The sequence below is a fragment of the Carcharodon carcharias genome, chromosome 16, assembly GCF_017639515.1.
Source record: "Carcharodon carcharias isolate sCarCar2 chromosome 16, sCarCar2.pri, whole genome shotgun sequence".
Taxonomy (NCBI): domain Eukaryota; kingdom Metazoa; phylum Chordata; class Chondrichthyes; order Lamniformes; family Lamnidae; genus Carcharodon; species Carcharodon carcharias.
Window position 1 is genome coordinate 3,866,862 of NC_054482.1, and position 18,832 is coordinate 3,885,693.

General features: G+C 40.7%; 1 protein-coding gene across 3 annotated transcripts in view; it reads right to left on the reverse strand.

The window, feature by feature from the left end:
* The window catches only part of kcnt2 (potassium channel, subfamily T, member 2), a 789,028-nt gene that overhangs the window by 358,342 nt on the left and 411,854 nt on the right, over nucleotides 1-18,832 (reverse strand). For 2 of the 3 annotated variants that reach the window (XM_041208209.1, XM_041208208.1), the window contains exons 14-16: nucleotides 15,611-15,719; nucleotides 4,004-4,153; nucleotides 1,259-1,488 (exon numbers count right to left, since the gene is read on the reverse strand). In XM_041208209.1, coding sequence (XP_041064143.1) covers nucleotides 1,259-1,488; nucleotides 4,004-4,153; nucleotides 15,611-15,719 — 489 coding nt within the window. The remainder of the gene's footprint in view (nucleotides 1-1,258; nucleotides 1,489-4,003; nucleotides 4,154-15,610; nucleotides 15,720-18,832) is intronic. The other variant, XM_041208210.1, reaches the window with a different exon arrangement.

Sequence of the window (18,832 nt, forward strand, 5' to 3'; positions counted from 1 at the left end):
CATAGAATTGTCCCCACTACATTTATATATATTCAAATATATGCCACAAACCCAATTTATATGTAAAATTACATTCCTGCTCCAGGGATCAGAGAATTGCTACTTCATTAAATACTGTTACTGCATTTATATTAGACATTTGATTTGTTTTTGCAGGACAGCAACCGTAATTTAAAGCAGTCAGTAATTCTGCTAAACAGACACAACACCCCCCATGACTGACCGATCAACCCAGTCTATACAGCCTATACCAAATAAAGTCGGTAACACAGTTATAGGCAGTAGAAACTCTTCAATTGCCTGTAACTGCTTGCTGGAAATTGTAGCCAAAGAAATTTGCCTGCTGAGGGTCCGCAATCTGTAATTTGCAAGTTTCTGCATTTCAACTGACATCAGGCAGGATACCTGCTAAGTTTATGAAATGGCAAATCTAGCAACAATGACAGAAAATTGCAAAACCTTAGACCTATGTTTGGTTATGAAGCAAAAATTTTTTTTTAGAAGTAACAGACCATAAATGTGTAGCCCATCGTATGTCAATATAATTAATTCACTGTGTGATTTTAATGAATTTGAAGGCAATAATCTCTGCTTGGCTACTTTCCATAGGCACCAGCAATCCTTCACCAATGTTATCCAGGTAAGCATGTGACAGATTATTTATCAGGAAGGCACTGCAGCCAACGTCTGCACATTCCAGCAGGGATCACTGAACAACATTCAGGAGAATGAATCCTGGCTGTTTTTCGCCTTTATTTTTGGTTCAGCACTGAGGTGACTGCAGTGTTCCAACTGTTGTCCTGCTTCAGATGTGACAATTTAGCATAGGCGGGGAATCAAATCATGTCCCTTCTGATCTGTATGGTCTAATACCACACTGTCACTGTGCATTTACCCACTGAGCAACTGACGCACTGACATCTCTTTCAATTGCCAGTAGATTCACTTTTAATATAAGTATTAAACTTATTCCTTCGAAACCATCAAGTAATGGCTGAGGGTGATGAGAATATTTTAATAACTTAGATATGTAGGGCAATTTTCAACTCATCATTGTTAGTTCATTTACATAGCAACACAGAATGGCTAGTATTGCATTCTCCTAAAGTACTGAATATCTTGACCGCCTTCCTAGCAGAGATCAGACCATGGATCAAACTTTCCAGATCTGTTTGGCTCAGCTAATCCAGCAATGGAGCTCAGGTCTTGCATTTATAATGATCAATCAGCAGTGGATTGCACTGATTGTTGTGCTTACCCATACTAGCAATGATGCTGTGAACAGGTAATCTGGAAGCTCCATGATATATAGTATTTGATATACTATTTATGCTTTGTTCATTTTGCTTTATAAAAGCTGAGTTTTCTTCCTTGGTAATGTTAATATAAAAACAGATGTCTGTGGAACTCATGATATATTGTGGTCCTGGATTAAGCAAAATATTTTTGTTTTCTTCCCTCTTCACACCAATCAGACAGGCTCCGTACCTAAGGATGATCATAAAAAGAGGTTCAATAGGTCATGGGATTCGTGCTCACAAGATTTAGCTTCCAATATCTGAAAAATCTTAGCATAAGTGCAAACTATTTTCCTGTTCTCATTCTAACTGCTCCTGCTATTTCCTTTCAGAGAATTGAAACACTGAACCTGCATTTGTGAAGTTAGTTGAGGGATAAATATTGGCCAGGACACCTCAGTCACTTCCTTGTCATGTGAAATAATTTTATACAATTGTGAAAATAATGGAACACAAAGTTGCCAGGTACATGAAAAGACAGATGTCCTACCCCTTCTGGACATATGTACCATTTGTTTAACCACGCAAAGTACACCTAAAATTGACGTCATGTCTTTTATTTAAGTAGACACATACAATTTAATTTCATTTTTTTGAGCCCTACATTTTGGCTTTCCAATGGTTATACTCATCTCTACATAAAGTTTCCTTTTGTCCATCCCAATTATTGTGTCTAAGATTTTTTTTTGTACATAGTGCCTTATGAAAGTTCATTTCTTGGGATGCAATTTTCCATTACCTCAGACTAATGGTCCTTTACCTTTTGGGAACATATTGAATCTAATTACAAAAAAATTAACTCAAACATCAAATTCTACAAAGCTTCAAGAAACTAACCTTAACACTTAAGATCATTTTAGTCATGCTGTTTGCTTTACAGGTGTCACTTTGCTTGTAACCTTAATCTTATTTGGTTACTATATTTCCTACATTACAGCTGTGACTACACTTCAGAGGAACTTCATTTGCTGTACAGCACTTCAGGATATCTCGAGGCAGTGAAAGATGATACATAAATGTAAGTGTTTCGTTCTTCTTTTCTGTTTATAATTCTGTAGTTCCTGGTGGTCTATATTGGATTTCATTTTAGATGTAGTGAGTATATATTGCTTTATTCAGTGAATTTTTTGGTCAGTGTCTGTATCTGCAGCACAATTTTCCTGTTGGTGATTACGTTTGGAGAGACGGCAGCACTGCTAAAGAGTGAGCTTTCCTCTTGGATATGTAGTAAAAACCAGCAACTGCTTCAAGGTATCTTTCTCTGAAAGTCATTAACAGGAAGCTCCCTGAAGGAAATCAGCACTCAATAACGAGAGCAAGTCAATCGTGTATCCATCCTGCTATTGGATCTACTTTTAATATATTTATATATTTAATATAACATATTTTACTATACGACCACATGAATTATAAGCTTGATGTAAATCTGTATCTACATACAGTTAAAGTCTGAATAACTTGTCTCCTATCAGTATTCTTTATTAGCACAAGGGTTCTGGGAATACTTAGGGAAGTATTGTTTAAAAATTAGCAAAATTATCATAAATAGGTACATATATGATGTAATTTTAACAATAGATAGTGAGTATTCCATTGATTGCTGTTTCCCAACACTTCTAGTAACCTGTGAAATTGATCCAATAAATAGATTACTATGGCAAGAATCATATTTTTAAAAATATAAATTTAAATAAACCCAATAATATACCATGTTACATTTGGCTTGAAAACATTAAATAAAATTAAAATCTTATTATTTTACTTAAATGAAAGCAATCTACATTTATAAATGTCATCAGCGGAAAATTGGAAAAAACAATGGGATATAAACAGGTTAAGTGAATGGGCTAAATTTGTCAGATGGCGTATCATATGGGAAATTGTGAACTTGCCTACCTTGGCAGGAAAAATAGCAAAGAAATATATTATTTAAATGGAGAGAGATTGCAGCACTCTGGTACGGAGGGATCTGGATGGCCTGGTACATGAATCACAAAAAGTTGGTATGCAGGTACAGCAAGTGATTACGAAGGCAAATGGAATGTTGGTATTTATTGCAAGGGGAATCAGGTATAAAAGTAGGGAAGTTTTGATACAGTTGAACAGGTCATTGGTGAGACCACATCTGGAGTATTGAGTACAGTTTTGGAAAACCTACTTAAGAAAGGATATAATTGTATTAGAAGCAGTTCAGAGATAGTTCACTTGGCTGATTCCTGGGATGAAGGGGCTAACTTCTGAGCAAAGGTTGGGCCTGTATTCATTGGACTTTAGAGGAATGAGAGGTGATCTTATTGAAACATTTAAGATCCTGAGGGGAATTGACAGGATGGGAGATACTAGAATTAAGGGACACAGTTTAAAAATAAGAGGTCTCCCATTGAAGACAGAGATGAGGGTCAGTGGGTCGTTAGTCTGTGGAAGTCTTTTCCCCAGACAGCAGTGTCGTTGAATGCTTTTAAGGTTGTTAGATAGATTCTTGATTAACAGTGGAGTCAAAGGTTGTAAGAGGGTAGATAGATAAATAAAGTTGAGGCCACAATCACATCAGCCGTGATGGTATCAAATGGCAGAACAGGCTCAAGCCTGTTCCTGTTCCTAATTTGTATATTCAAATGAAATATGCATTGGTTGACAATTACTATCCAAAGCATGAAAACAAATATTACACTCTTCAAAGTCAGGGCAATGGTTAAAATTCTCACTTTTTATGTGCATGAAAGGAAGTGTAAGTAAAGCTCTTCCCCTCATACTCTGTGAAGAATGTGCTTTCTTCCATCTTAATGTGATAGACTTCATTGCCTGAGCACTTGCCATACATCTTTTGCCATTGCTCATGGGATTGGTGGCCATCCCTGAAAAACATAGCAGCAAAAAAAATCTGAAAATAATTTGAGAATCTATTATAAATGCAAATTGGTAGCAGTTTGCAGGTATTAAGGTATTAAACACATACACACAGATATATTTGCATTTCACCTGGTTTGAGTCTGCTTAGTTCCAGTTAGTTGCCTAAATGCCTCCCATGGTGCTGATCTGAAAATGATTACATGAAGTCCATCAGTTCATTTCTGAAACTTTTTCATCTGAATTACATTCTAATTATCTAAAGCAAAATAATTCAGATAACTGATAATCATATGCAGGTAATATACATTCTAAACACTTAATTTTAGACCCCAGCAAAAGACTAAATGACATCCATTTCACTTTGTGCTCACTCTCGACCAAGAAGCATGTCAGGTTTCCAGCAGTCATCTGCTCATTTTCAATAGACAGCACGTACTACGAAGTCCTATTTTATATGTAATCATGATCAGTGAAACTCAGTGGCTGATATTTTTGCATATTTGCTACTTTTTTTTATTCATTATCCAGCAGCCCTCCAGGAAAGTGCATGTTGTAACATCAGGTGAAGACTGATAAAAAATTATCTCAACCTGAAACTTTAACTCTGTTTCTCTCCAAGGATGCTACCTGGCCTGCTGAGTATTTCCAGCATTTTTTGTCCTTATTCCCTTTTCCCAATTGTTTGAAACATTTGTTGTCAAATGAAAACTTAGGTTGCATTGTTTCAGCCTCAAATTCAAATTATTTATACACACTCTAAACAACATTGGCCCAGCACTAATTTATGATGCACCCTACTAGTAACTCGTTATCATATCAGTGCAGTTGTATTCACAACCTCCCCGGGATGCAACGTCCACCACATCAAAGGAGAGAAGCAGTAGGTACATGGGAATACCATCACCTGCAATTTCCCTTGAAGTCGCATGCCATTCTGCCTTTACATCATTGTCACTGGGTTAAAATCCTGAAGCTTCCTACCAAATTGAGGGAGAACCTTCGCCATGTGGAATACATGTGAAGAAGAAAACAGGTCAAGGAAAGAGGTTCTGCATAATCAGTATGAGAAGCTAGGTACCAAATTTAAGAACCAGAACATCAATAGTAATAATCTCTGGATTATTACCTGAGCCACATGCAAATTGGAATAGGGCAAATAAGATTAGAGAGATGAGCGCGTGGCTCAAAGACTGGTGTGGGAGAAGTGGGTTCCGGTTTGTGGGGCACTGGCATCAGTACTGGGAAAAGTGGGGGCTGTACCATTGGGACAGTCTACACTGAACTGTAGTGGGACGAGTGCCCTTGCAAATCATAACTAGGGAAATAGAGGGCTTTAAACTAAACAAGTGTGGGGGGGGAGGTGAAGGATCAAGCTTGGGGTAGATGTAGCAAATCAAAGGGTAGATTTAAGGCAGGTGACCACACTGGTAATATGGGAAATGAGGGTCATAGAATAGCAGGAAGGGACAGAGAGGTAAAACCTAAGAATACACCAATAATGAAGATTATATGTTACAAAGATAACAAAAAGACAAAACTAAAGGCTCTGTATCTGAATGCACATAACATTCATAACAAAGTAAATAATTGAAGTAAATAAATATGATCTGATAGCCATTAGAGAGATCTGGCTGCAGGATGGCAAGGATTGGGTCCTGCATAACGAGGGGTATATGACATTCAAGGAGAATGGGAAGCTAGGTAAAGGTAGAGGGATGGCACTATTGATCAAGGATGGCATTGGTGCAATAGTAGAGATGACCTTGGTTCAGGAGATCAGGATGTAGAATTGGTTTGAGTGGAGATGAGGAATAGTAAGGGAAAGAAGTCACTGGTGGGAGTAGTCTACAGGCTCCATAACAGTAACCACAATGTAGAATAAAGTATACAATAAGAAATATTGGGTGTGTGTGATAAGGGGACAGTAATAATCATGGGTGATTTTAATCTACATATAAACTGGAAAAATCAGATTGACAATAGTAGCCTGGATGAGGAATTCATAGAATGCTTTCAAGTTAGTTTTTAGAGACACGTTCTGGAACCAACGAAACTGCAGGTCATATTAGACTTGGAATTGTGTAATGTGACAGGATTAATTAATGACCTCAGAGTGAAGGCACCCCTAGGTAGCAGTGATCACAATATGATTGAATTTTACATCCAGTCTGAAAGGGAGGAGAGTGGGTCTAAGACTAGTATTAAAAACTTAAGTAAGGGCAACTATGTGGGCATGAAAGCTGAGCTAGCCGAAGTGAACTGGGATACTAGGTTAGGGGATAGGTCAATAGAGAAGCAGCGGCAGACATTTAAGGGGATACTTCAGAATACTCAGAAAAAGTATGTTCCTACTATAAAGAAAAATTCTAAGGGGAGGATCCATCATCCATGGTTAACTAAAGTTGTTTAAGGAAAGCATCAAACTTAAGAAAACTGTGCAAAGGTGAGTGGCAAGTCAGATGATCCGTCAGAACATAGGCCTGAATTTTACATTCCCAGGTCTGGTGTGAGCATGGTCTGACCACACATGAAATTGCACAAAATGACCCGGCATGCATCCCGACTTCATCACATATACGAGCAATACTGAGGCTGGCGAGTACACCCAGGAGTCATAGCTGCCCCCACTGACAACTAAAGGGCTAATTAAGACTATTAAAAAGCCTATGATTTTACATTGCCTATGTGGTTTCGTAATCACCACACAGGTAAAATTGGTAGGCAGGCAGCCGTTTTTTAACGAATTGTTATCCAAGGGCAAGGTAAAAAGGGTCTGGAGCATTGCCATTGTGAGCAGTGAGGAGTTTAGGATTTGGTTTGCTGCTGATGGCTTAGTGAAACTTGACAGCTTTATTTCTGCTTTAAGCTTCAGTCTTTGCATTGCTAGCCTTCATTTCAGAACCCACTGGTGTCTCCAAGGCCCCCGGAGGATTTATACCATGTGGACCCTTCCGATCACCAGACAGCCTTCTGTTTCTCTGGTAATGGGAATTGCCTACTCCACTGAGGAGGAAGAGAGGGACAGAAGGGAGAGGAGGGCAGGTGTCCCAATGCAGCTTCCAGGGGAGTGACCTGTGGGAGGAGAGGCACAGACACAGTGGGTGCAGGGCCAGCAGGGAGTCCAAGGTGTAAGGGGCTGCAGAAGACGCCACTATCCTGCTGCCAGAGTGTACAGGCAGCAATGCAGCTAACTCAACATGTCAGACGTGCAGTGCCAAAGGAGGTGCCACCTCTCCAGGGAGACTGTGACCTCCATCTGTCAGATGATCGGGCCTGAGATCATCTCCAACTGTGTGGGTGGACACCCCATGCCAGTGGCTCTGAAGGGCACAATGGCTCTCAACTTCTATCCGTCGTTTCCAGCCAGGCTGAGTGAGCCAGAGGCTTTGCTGTGATTGCTGGGTTCTCCCACATCCATGGTGCAATCGACTGCACACATGTGGCCATCAAGGTGTCAGTGGGTGAGCTGGGTGCCTTTGACAACAGGAAGGGCTTCCGCTCCATGAACCTCCAGCCAGTTTGTGACCACAAGATGCCAATTCTGCAAGTCTTGTACAAGGTACCCTGGCAGCTCCCATGATGCACAGATTCTCTGACACTCAAGGATACCAAGGCTGCTCGTGGCTCCAGCTCAACTGGATCGATGGTTGCTGGGGGAGCTACCCATTGAAAAGGTGGCTTATGATGCCTCTCCAGCACCCATGAAACAGAGGCAGAGCAGCGTTATAATAGGAGTCATGCGTCCACTAAGGTGGTGATGGAGAGAACCATAGGTCTGCTGAAGATGAGATTCAGATGCCTGAACTGTTCAGGGGGAGCACTACAATATCCTCCAGAGCATGTGTCTCTGATAATCCTTGCCTGCTGCGCTCTCCACAATCTGGCTCTGACAAGGGGGGACCCACAGGAGGAAGAGGATCTTGAGGCAGCTCCACAGGCCACAGAGGATGATTCCAGTGGCGGATCAGAAGAGGAGCCCAGGGAAGAACGCGGTGAGGATGTGGAGGCAGACCTCTGAAACATTCAGGGAGGCAGGGACAGCTGAGGGGCCTTGACTCAATGTTCCTTCAGCTAGGCTGCCAAGGCACTGCTTCCACCTCATGCCAGGGGTGCAGCCTCCTTACCGGATGTTTGAAATGACCCATTCCATTGAACCCAAAGTCCGCTCAGTGCCTGTGCAATAAAGTACCTGTCCAGATACTGGCGTACCCTGTGCCTTAAGTGAAGCATACTCAGGCCATTAACACAAAAACAAAATTTATATAATGTTGGCACCTCAGAAAATGAACATAACAATAATGCTCACCCCAGTAAACAAATTAACTAAAAATGGCAGAACAGAAGATCACCCATGAAAAGTCCCTCTTGTGTTCACGGTGTCTTAAACTTATATTTACAAGTGCTGCATCTTGGTGACCGCGCCCCCCCACCCACACACCCCTTGCTGGCAGCGGCATTGGGGGCAACCTGCTGACTGTGCTGTCCTGTTGGCCTTGATGACCTTGGTAGTCATCCTCTGGCCAGTGGAGCCTGTGCAGGCCCCGCCTGGGAGGAAGCTTCCATGACTGGGCACTCCTCAGTCATCGCAGCCTCATCAGATGCCACGGTCACTGGCAGAGGGGCGGAGGTGCTCCTGCCGTCATCCAGAGCACCCTGAGAGGAGCCCGCAGAGATGACAAGCAGGTGATGTGCCAACATGAGGACGCTTCTCGCCACTGATGGACAGGCACCTATCAGAGATACTAGGTGCCTCATTCACCTCTCACATTGGCACTCAAATCCTCCACAAGGATTCCCAGGCACTCATCCGAGAACCAGGAGGCCGAGTGCCCACAGGACTTGCCCTCCCACCTGGCATGCCCAGCAGGCGTAGGTACCATTACTGCTCAAAAGGAACAATGTTTCCTCAAACAACTCTAAAGCTACAAAGCGTCCCCTGGCAGCTTTCAGAGAGCTGCCTCTGCTGCTTTTAAATCCCCCACCAGGTCGCCATTGACCCATCACCTGACAGTCTCCCATCCCCACCCAGCCCTTCTGACCACTGAGAAGAAGCATTTCATGCTGGGCAGCCCTCAATTGGCCACCCAGAGTGAAATTGCGTTGGAAACGTGATCCCGCCTGGGAGCGGCTTATGCGTCTGCTTCAGGGCCCACCGTCTTGGCACACACGCCAAGCGCCAAATTCAGGCCATAAAAAACGGCAACGAATGACCAAAATGTTAATCACAAGAAAGAAATTAGAATATGACAGGAAGCTAGCTGGAAATGTAAAGATGGAAATATAAGAGTTTCTACAAGTATTTAAAAGAGAAAAGAGTAAGTCAAGTGATTGTTGATCCTCTACAGAGTGACAATGGTGAGTTAATAGTAGATAATAAGGAAATGGCAGAGAAAATAAACAAATATTTTGCTTCTGCCTTCACTATAGAGAATACAAAAAAATTCCAGTAGAAGGAAGAGGGGAACTTGGTGAAATTACAATCACCACGGAAGTAGTACTGAGCAAACTGATGGAGATGTGGGTTGAGAAGTCTCTGGATCCAGATGGACTTTATCCTAGGGTCTTAAAAGAGGTGGTTAATGAGGTAGTATCTGCATTGGTGTTAATTTTCCAAAATTCACTAGATTCTGGAAAGGTTCCATCAGACTGGAAAGAAGCAAATACAACACCCATATTCAAGAACGGAAGGAAGCAGAAAAAGAGAAACTATAGGCCAGTTAACTTGACCTCTGTAATGGGAAAGGTGTTAGAATTGACCATTAAGGAGGTTATAGCTGCGCACAGAGAAACTCAAGGTAATCGGGAAGAGTCAGCATGGTTTGAGAAAGGGAAATCATTTTTAAGCAATTTATTGGAGCTCTTTGGAGGAGTAACATACACTGTGATAAGGGAGAGCCTGTAGACATGCGGTACTTGGATTTCTGGAAGACATTTGATAAGGTGCCAAATCAAAGAAAATTAAAGCTCATGGTGTAGTGAGTAACATATTAGCCTGGATAGGAGATTGGCTGGCTGGTTGGCAGAAAACAGAGAGTATACATTAATGGGTCTTTTTCTGATTGACAGGATGTGACAAGTGGCATCCCACAGGGGTTTCTGCTGGGGTCTCAACCTTATATAATGTATATCAATGAATTAGATGAGGGCAATGAAGGCATGATAGCTAAATTTGCAGTTGATACAAAGATAGATAGGAAAGTATGTTGTGAAGAGGACATAAGGAATTTGCAGATGGATATAGATAGGCTGACATAACGTGAGAAAATGTGAAGTTGTTCACTTTGGCAGGAAGATTAAAAAAGCAGAGTATTACTTGAATGGAGACCGGCTGCAGAATTCTGAGGTGCAGAGGGATCTAGGTGTTCTAGTGCAAGAGTCACAAAAAATTAGTATGCAGGTACAGCAAGTATTTAAGAAGGCTAATGGAATGCTATCCTTTATTACAAGGGGAATTGAACATAAAAGTAAGGATGTTATGCTTCAGTCATACAGGGCATTAGTGAGACCATATCTCGAATAGTGTGCACAGTTTTGGTCTCTGTATTTAAGGAAGGGTGTAAGTTTTTGCAGGCGGTTCAGAGGAGGTTTGCTAGATTGATACACGGAATGAGCAGGTTGTCTTATGAGGAAAGGTTAGGCAGACTGGGCTTGTTTCCACTGAAGTTTAGAGCAGGCTCAAGGGGCTGAATGGCCTACTTCTACTCCTATTTCACATGTTTGTCTGTCTCCACCACCTTCTCAAGAGCATCTAGAGATGCACAATAATTGTTCACTTTGCCAATGACACCAATATCCCAAGAATGCATTTTTATAAACAACTTTGCTTCTTCACTTTTGCCTACTTTGAAACCTCTTTGGAAGATTTCATTCCATTCCAGAGGGGCAGCTGAACTTGCTAGACACAGAAGCTCAGGCTCAGAAAGAAACCTGCCAAGGGAGACCGAAAACAGTCGCTGATGTGCTATGTAGAGGAAAAGACTGTTCTTGTATTAACCAGCAAGCAGAATGCCAGTGAGAATGGATTCCCTGTTTGAAGAGATGAGTCTTATAGAGAGGGTGTCTTGCAACTGGAAGTCAGTTCAGTGATACTCAGGAGATTGAATGATGGGACTTCCAAAGGGACATTGGAAGACTCGCCTTGATGTGGCAGGGAGGAGAGAACCTGTTGAAAAGGGAGGAGGGGTTTGGGACTTTATACAGAAGGTTACATATCTGCTGAGATTGTGGCCTAAAATATAAACATGGTGTGGGTTTCTGGTTGTGTTAAGTAGTTAATGAGTGAAGTACCTTTTCTGTAGTTTGGTGTATTAGTTGTCTACTAAGTAATGTTTACTCTATGTTTTTTTTCAGTTTGTTATAGTAAAAGTCTTAAAACTAAAATCTTGTCGTGCGATTCTGTCAGTCACTGGGAAATTCTTATCTTTCTTTCCAAAGTTACTGGTATCTACAGGGATTGTAACACTGTCAAATGTGGTACACACAGCATTATTAACTCAGTGACCATTTTTTTTTTGCTAGGTGCTCCCTAACTTCCTAAGAGAAGTCTGTGTATACTGCTGAAGATTGGAGGAAGGGGGGGGGGGGGGGGGGGGTGATTCTTTGGAAGACCTTATCGACAACATTCAACAGCTTCTCTGCAATGGAGAAAATGTTGGAGCCCAGAGTCTGTATAGCACCCATTTCAGCCACTGAAACAGACTATATCAGTTATTTCTTTGCTACTTTTCATCCCCAATTACGTGTCTACTCTATACTCATATATTGTATTTATAAACATGATCCATTTGTCCTTATGTGCTTTTCCTCATTTAATATCCAGTTGTTTCCTTAAGTCACCCATCAATCCCTTTAACTCTGTCTTTCTAAAGTTACATGTTCCCACTGGAGCATTTACTTTATAGCATCCTTCACGTCCTTGGGTTATTCCAAAGCACTTCAAATGTTCCATGTAGCAATCTAATAAACACTCACAGTGTTGGATCCCCCATCATTTCATCCTTCTCCCTTCATCTGCTTCACTATCTCTAACTATATAGGGTGACCACATGCTGAAACATGTTTTCCAGACACCTTTCCTTCTTACAAATATTGTGATGTGCGGCCATCTGCTCCTCAAGCTCAGCATTCCTCCACTTGGACAGCACAAATGTCCAACACTTCATGCATATGAACTCCTGCAGGGTATTAATTGCACCTGAACTGGGTGTTAATTGTATTCAGGTGGGAGATAATAACTGGGGACTCACCTGTGCTCATATACAGAGGAGCAGGCCAAAAGAGGAATTGTTGGTTGGAGGTGCACAATATGCTGTGTGTGACTCTGCACATAAAAGCTTATAAGTGTATAAAGACTAGGCTCTAGTATTCTATCTTCACTGCCTTGTTAGCCAAGTTCTTAACATCAGATATTTTACAATGCAGGATATTTGACAATATATCTTGCATATATATCGCATTAGCTTAATTGGCTTAGGTTTTGATATTGTCATTAATATGTACCTAATATCTATTCTACTCTAGGCTAAACTATTTAGAACCAATTCTCGTTATCTGCTTGTCTGTCTTAGTGTGAATTTCCCAACAAAGCCAAATGTGTTTATTTATGTTCTCTTAGAAAAAAATCAATCTTTCAGACTTGCTGAGCTCAGGAAAGCTGTTGCGAGCACAACCTTATATTCTAACACAAACCTAGCCAGCTCCCAATTTAAATTGTAACTCTTTCGAGTACAAACCCGTTTCCATCTGTTTCAGATGAGGTTACATCGTTTCATAGTTTGCCATTGTGAGATTTGAACTCTTGATCTTGGGGTTACAAACCCAGTACCATAACCACTTGGCTATTTAGGCCAAGCCCCAATTTAAATTGTATGATCGATAAAATTTTCTTAACTTAATGTTGCAGTTAATTTATTTCCTTAATGCTCTATGATTCAGTTCCAAATACAGCCTAATTGATGCTGTGCAGATATATGTAGGGTTTGGGTTGGATTTTTCCAAGATTTAAGTTCTTTGAAATATGAATGTTACTTATTCATCTTTCTGCTAAAAAATAGCTTTGTCAAATTTGTAGGAAAGGTGCCAGCTCAGCAGAAAGAAATAACTTGCGCTTAGTGCCTTTCACAACCTCAGGATGTCTCAAAGTGCTTTATAGCCACTTAAGTATTTTTAAAGGGTCTCACCATTGTATTGCAGAAAAGTCAGCAGGGCAAATTGTGCACAGCAAGGTCTCACAATTACAATGAAACAAACACGCAGGTGACCTGCTTTTAGGCACCAGTTAAGAAATAAATTTTGGCCAGGTCATCTACAGAACACCCCCCTGCTCTGCTTTGAACAGTCCTACATAATCTTTTATATCCACCTCAAAAGCTGAACCCTCAGTTTAATACCTCATCTGAAAGACAGTACTCCTCCACTGCAGCAGTAATGCACTGAAACGTCAGCCTAGATTGTACTGCCATGCCCAGTATTCAAACTAATTTTATATTTTTGATAAACTGGAAGAAAAAACTTGAAAAGATGGCCACCCAAGGTCACCTGGCTTCTTCTTTTGTGGACTAGAACTATTCCGCATTCCAGACTGATGTGACTTGTTGCCCTTCTCTGAAACCAAAGGGGTATTATCTGATTTGACTGATTTGAATGGGTTATTCTAAAACCAAGATGCTGACTGTCTCAAACGAAGATGTTAACCCCTAACACAAGATGTGTAATCAACATGAACACCCCATGTTATATAGAAAAGGACTTTGAATCTGGGAAAAGCCACATAGAAGCAGCCATGTTATCCATATATGTTTAAAAGATCAGCAAGGAGCTGTTTGCAGGCAGTTCCAGCAAATCCATCAGAAGCATCAATTCAGACATCTGTGAACCAGATTCAGAAACAAGCTGCGAGGCTTCAGCTGCCAGAATATATCACCTGTTCCAATTTAAAGTTTGCCTAAGAACCAACCTCCTAGCTACTTGACTACAAGAAACCTCATGACCTGAAGTGAACCCTTCGCTTTACAAGACCCTCACTCCAACTTTAAATCTTCCAATCCACTCAAAAGACCACAGGCCTGACACCTGGGAGACCGAAGATTGTGCTGGGATAACTGTAATCTCTAAAAGTGCATGACCTTCATTTGTATTCAACCTTTGAGTTTGTGGGCACATGAGTGAGGCAGAGTATGTGTAACATTGCTTTTAATTCAGGGTAAGTGTGAGAGAATAAATAACCTTCCTTATTTAAAACTCATGAAAGCTTGCTGCTGAATTACTTAATTGGAATACACACTCCAAGGATAAGAAAAAATACATCTCTTTCCATACAAACACACTGATTACATGCAGCAAGAAAGCAAATACATTCTGTCTGTGACAATACACTCAAGGTTTCTGATGTGGGCTTGAACTCAATACTTGATCCAGAGATTAGAAACACTGAGCCAAGGCTGATGGAGGGTTATACACTAATACAAAAGGCTATAAAAAATTAAATACATCACCAAAAATATCTGCCTTTTGAAAACTACAAAACCACATTTTTAATATATGTCACACAATGCACAAAAATACATTTTGAGTGCAGTGCCTATTTTTATGTAAGCATGCATAACACATACACTGGACCATTTATATACTTTTGCAATAATTGTCAGCTGTGGCTCAATTGGGAGCACACTCACCCTCTGAGTCAAAAGGTTGCGGGTTCAAGCCCCACTCTAGGCCTTGCATCTAAAAATCAAAGCTGACACTCCAGTCCCTTACAGAAGGTGTGCTGCATTGTCAAAGGAGCCACCTTTCAGGCGAGATGTTAAACCGAGGACCCATCTGGTCTCTCAGGTGAACCCAAAAGATCCCACGGCACCATTTCAAAAAGAAAGTAATAGAGCTATCTCCAGCGTAATGTCTAATATTTATCGCTCAATCAACATCACAGAATCAAATAACTGGTCATTACCACATTGTTATTTTCAGGAGCTTGCTATTTGCAAACTAGCTGCCACATTTCCTCCATTACAACATTGGCTACACTTCAACACTGTTGGCTGTAAAGTTCTCTAGAATGACTTTTGGTCATAAAAGACGCTATATAAATGCCTGTATTTTATACCAACAACATATCCCAATGCAACACATGACCATTTAATCTATTTAAATGCTGTTCGGTAAGGAAGGAAAAGTAACAAGAACACTGGGAGCACTCCTAGCTGTTTTAATAGTTCTAAGTCATCGGAAATGCCCACCAAAATATGCAAGCACAACCTGAGTTTAGTGCTCATTTAAAAGATTACATCTCTGACAAATCAACACTCCCTCAGTGGTGTACAACAGTGCCAACCTAAATTATGCAAGCATGTCCAGATGCAGGGTTCCGATTAACTTATATAAACCTTGTGTACTCAAAAGTATAGCATTCTCTGTATTTAATTTGGGGAACAAAAAGCTAATAATTCAAAAAAATTGACACTTACTGTCCCCTGGAAGTATGAACAAGCAGAGTAATCAGTGTTGATGTGGCTGGACAGATGCAATTTAAGGCCAGCATGGCATATTTGAATTCCTCTTCACATACAACGTGATCTAAACAAAAGCACACGTATAGATAAGGAAAGTGATGCATCTAAAATTGAATGAATGAATCTGTATTTTAACATATTATTCAGCTGCCTAGACATTATATTAAAGATACATGCAAATACCAATTTCACACCTCAGTAAAGCAATTTCCTCTTCAATGTATGATGAATACTGATATGTAAACAGGGATTTACCCAAGTGAACTCATTACTGATTGCGCTGGAAAATAAAAGTGAAATCCCCAATAGCCAGTTATTTTGCCAGCAAACTACAGAGCTCAGACTGTAAAGTAAATATGGGGAAAGGGAGGGAGGAGGTGATTCTGATGCTACTTACTTGGCAGAACCCGGACAGGCAGGCAAAGAAACAAAACACCCAAGTTATTTGCCCACCCTCAAGTCACTTGGATCCCACTGGGACCAATTTACACACTGGCCAATAAAGTGGTGACTACTACACATTTTGAAAGTTGCGGGGCCTTTTGGTAAAATGCAAATCGAGGTCCAATGACATCATTGGGCCCTGATTGATACTGCACTTCCAGTCTAAGCAGGGAAGTCACCGTGTCCTTCCCGCCAGGCTGAACAAAGTTGGGAAGATGAAGATGTTCAAACAGCTTACTTTTCTTATGGAAAAATGAGAATCAGAAGTGTTGAGTCCAGGTGCCACAGTGACATTTTAAGTTACTCTTTCCCATACAGACTTCCCCTTCCACCCCATGAGACTCTCTCAGAATCCCCTTCAAACTTAAACTGAGTTCTGGGGGGTGGGCTCTTTATGGGCACCCAATTTCCTTGCGATCAACAGCCACTTCTTTTGCGTTTCCTGTGGGTTCCAGTCTAAAAGTGGACTGGCGGTATGTTAATGAAGCCCAGTAGTTAAAATAGCTTGGACGTGATTTCAGCAGAACAGATGAGTTTCCAAAAATCCTCTTCATCTATCTACCTAAAATCTGCCTGGAGTAAAAATTAGGGCCATGGTCCTCTGCAGTTTAGGTCACAAGTGGAGAGTTGTAAATGGGGGTTACAGTTAGATTGTACATGATGTATAAGATTCAGCAACTTAATATCAAACCAATTCACACTTTAGAATAATTTCAGTTAACACCCCAAATGTTTTGCTGTTTTTCAACAGTGAATTACAAAAATCACAATACCAGAACGTCAAAATAATTTGAATGGGTTTCAACGCCAGGAAGTAATGCCCAATTGTCAATTAGCTCTCCCAACCAGTTGTGAAATCAAGAATAATTTTGCACTTAATTTGTTTTCTGGAATGCAATGTACCACAAGAGAAAAACTGTGTATATAAATATCTGTACTGTATGCTAATACCCATGGCATAATAAAGCAGCTACCCTTCTAAACGTGATAGCTTTAGACCATATCAACAAAAATGGTGTGAGCAATAAAAACAGTACATTACAGCACAGTTAGCTCAAACATCCAGTGTAGTAAAATGAGAGCCTGCAACACAAAAATATTTTTGCAATAAGAAAAAGTATGCCTAATGGACTGGCACTGTTAAACATTAATTTTTATGGTGTATCACAGAATGAGATTCTAATTCCTCAAGGTAGCAATTTACCAACTGGAGCATCAATTAGAGAAAAAAAATCACTCTAAATTTTGCTTCAGAACTGCCCATTGACTAGCCAGTGAATGTTGATTCAGTTAGCTGAAATCCAACTAAATGGTACTGAATCATAGAGATGGGGGAAGAGAGAGAAATGTTGAAAATTTTACATCAAAATAAAGATTTAAAAATGTAATATTCACCATAGCCACGGGCTTGTAGGAATAGGAGAGAGTGTTTTGTAACAACAATAGCAAGATTCCTGAGGCGTTTAAGTGGAAGAAATTGTTGCTTCATGCGTCCGTGGTGCAAAAGTAAACTTGGGATGTAACAACACAGGAGGTAGTATAATGGGACTGGATTTTAACCTGAGGCTGTGGCACCGCTCAATGGGGTGCCCTGTTTATTAGTTAATCAGGTTTCAAATAAAAAATAACATTGGAGAACTGGGAGAAAACCACCACAGCATCACCCAGTGAGGAAGCCTACAACTACAGTAAATGAGCCTTTCTGTTACGCAATGGTTGACATGTGGAAGTAGGTGTCAGGAAACTCCACACCACTCTGACCTACCACCAACCTCTTACTATATTCCAGGGACAGGATGATTTAAATTGGAGCAGGCACCTACACTTAAAGCAGTAGCACAGAGCACCCAGCTGCAAAAGCCCCCAAGAAGGGGAGCCATAACCCTGACTGGGCTGAAGAAAAACATGGCCTTGTTTTCTCACTCCTTGGAGTACAGAGAGGCAACTTGACCATAGCACTTGGAGGAATGATCATTTACTTTTTTTTCCTGAGACTTTCAGGTTCCAAAGCAGAGTCTAAACAGGTGTATGTTCTGCTAAGGCAAAAAGGGGTGCTTCTGGCAAAATAACCAGGTTGGCTCAGATTGACCATCAAATTGCTTCAACAATGTGGGACAGACAGAAACTCAGGCTTTAACGTGTAGTATTTATGGGCTGTTCTTGCCCCATTTTCAACCTCTTCCATCCAATCCGAATTACAATCTAATTATGTGAAACCAATTTCTAGTCTATGGGAGAATAGGCATTAGAAAAACACTAGCATAAGACATGACACAAAAATAAGCTTATTTGAAAAGAAAATACATGCCACACCTAAGACTTTTACATATATTGATTTATAAATAATGACTAGTCGCTTCAGAAGATTTCTTACAGAAACCTTCTGACTAATTGAATACATAAAAAACACAAAAACTTAGAAAATAGGAGCAGGAGTAGGTCATTCGGGCCTCAAGCCTGCTCTGCCAGTCAATATGATCATGGCTGGTCCTCTATCTTAATGCCATACTCCTGCTCTCTCCCCATACTCCTTGACTCCTTTAGTGTCTAGAAATCTATCCATTTCCTTCTTAAATATATTCAGTGACTTGGCCTCCACAGCCTTCAGTGTTAGAGAATTCCATAAGGTTCACCACCCTCTGAGTGAAGACATTTCTCCACATCTCAGTCCTAAAGGTCCTACCCCATATCCTGAGACTGTGACCACTTGTTCTAGACCCCCAACAAACAACC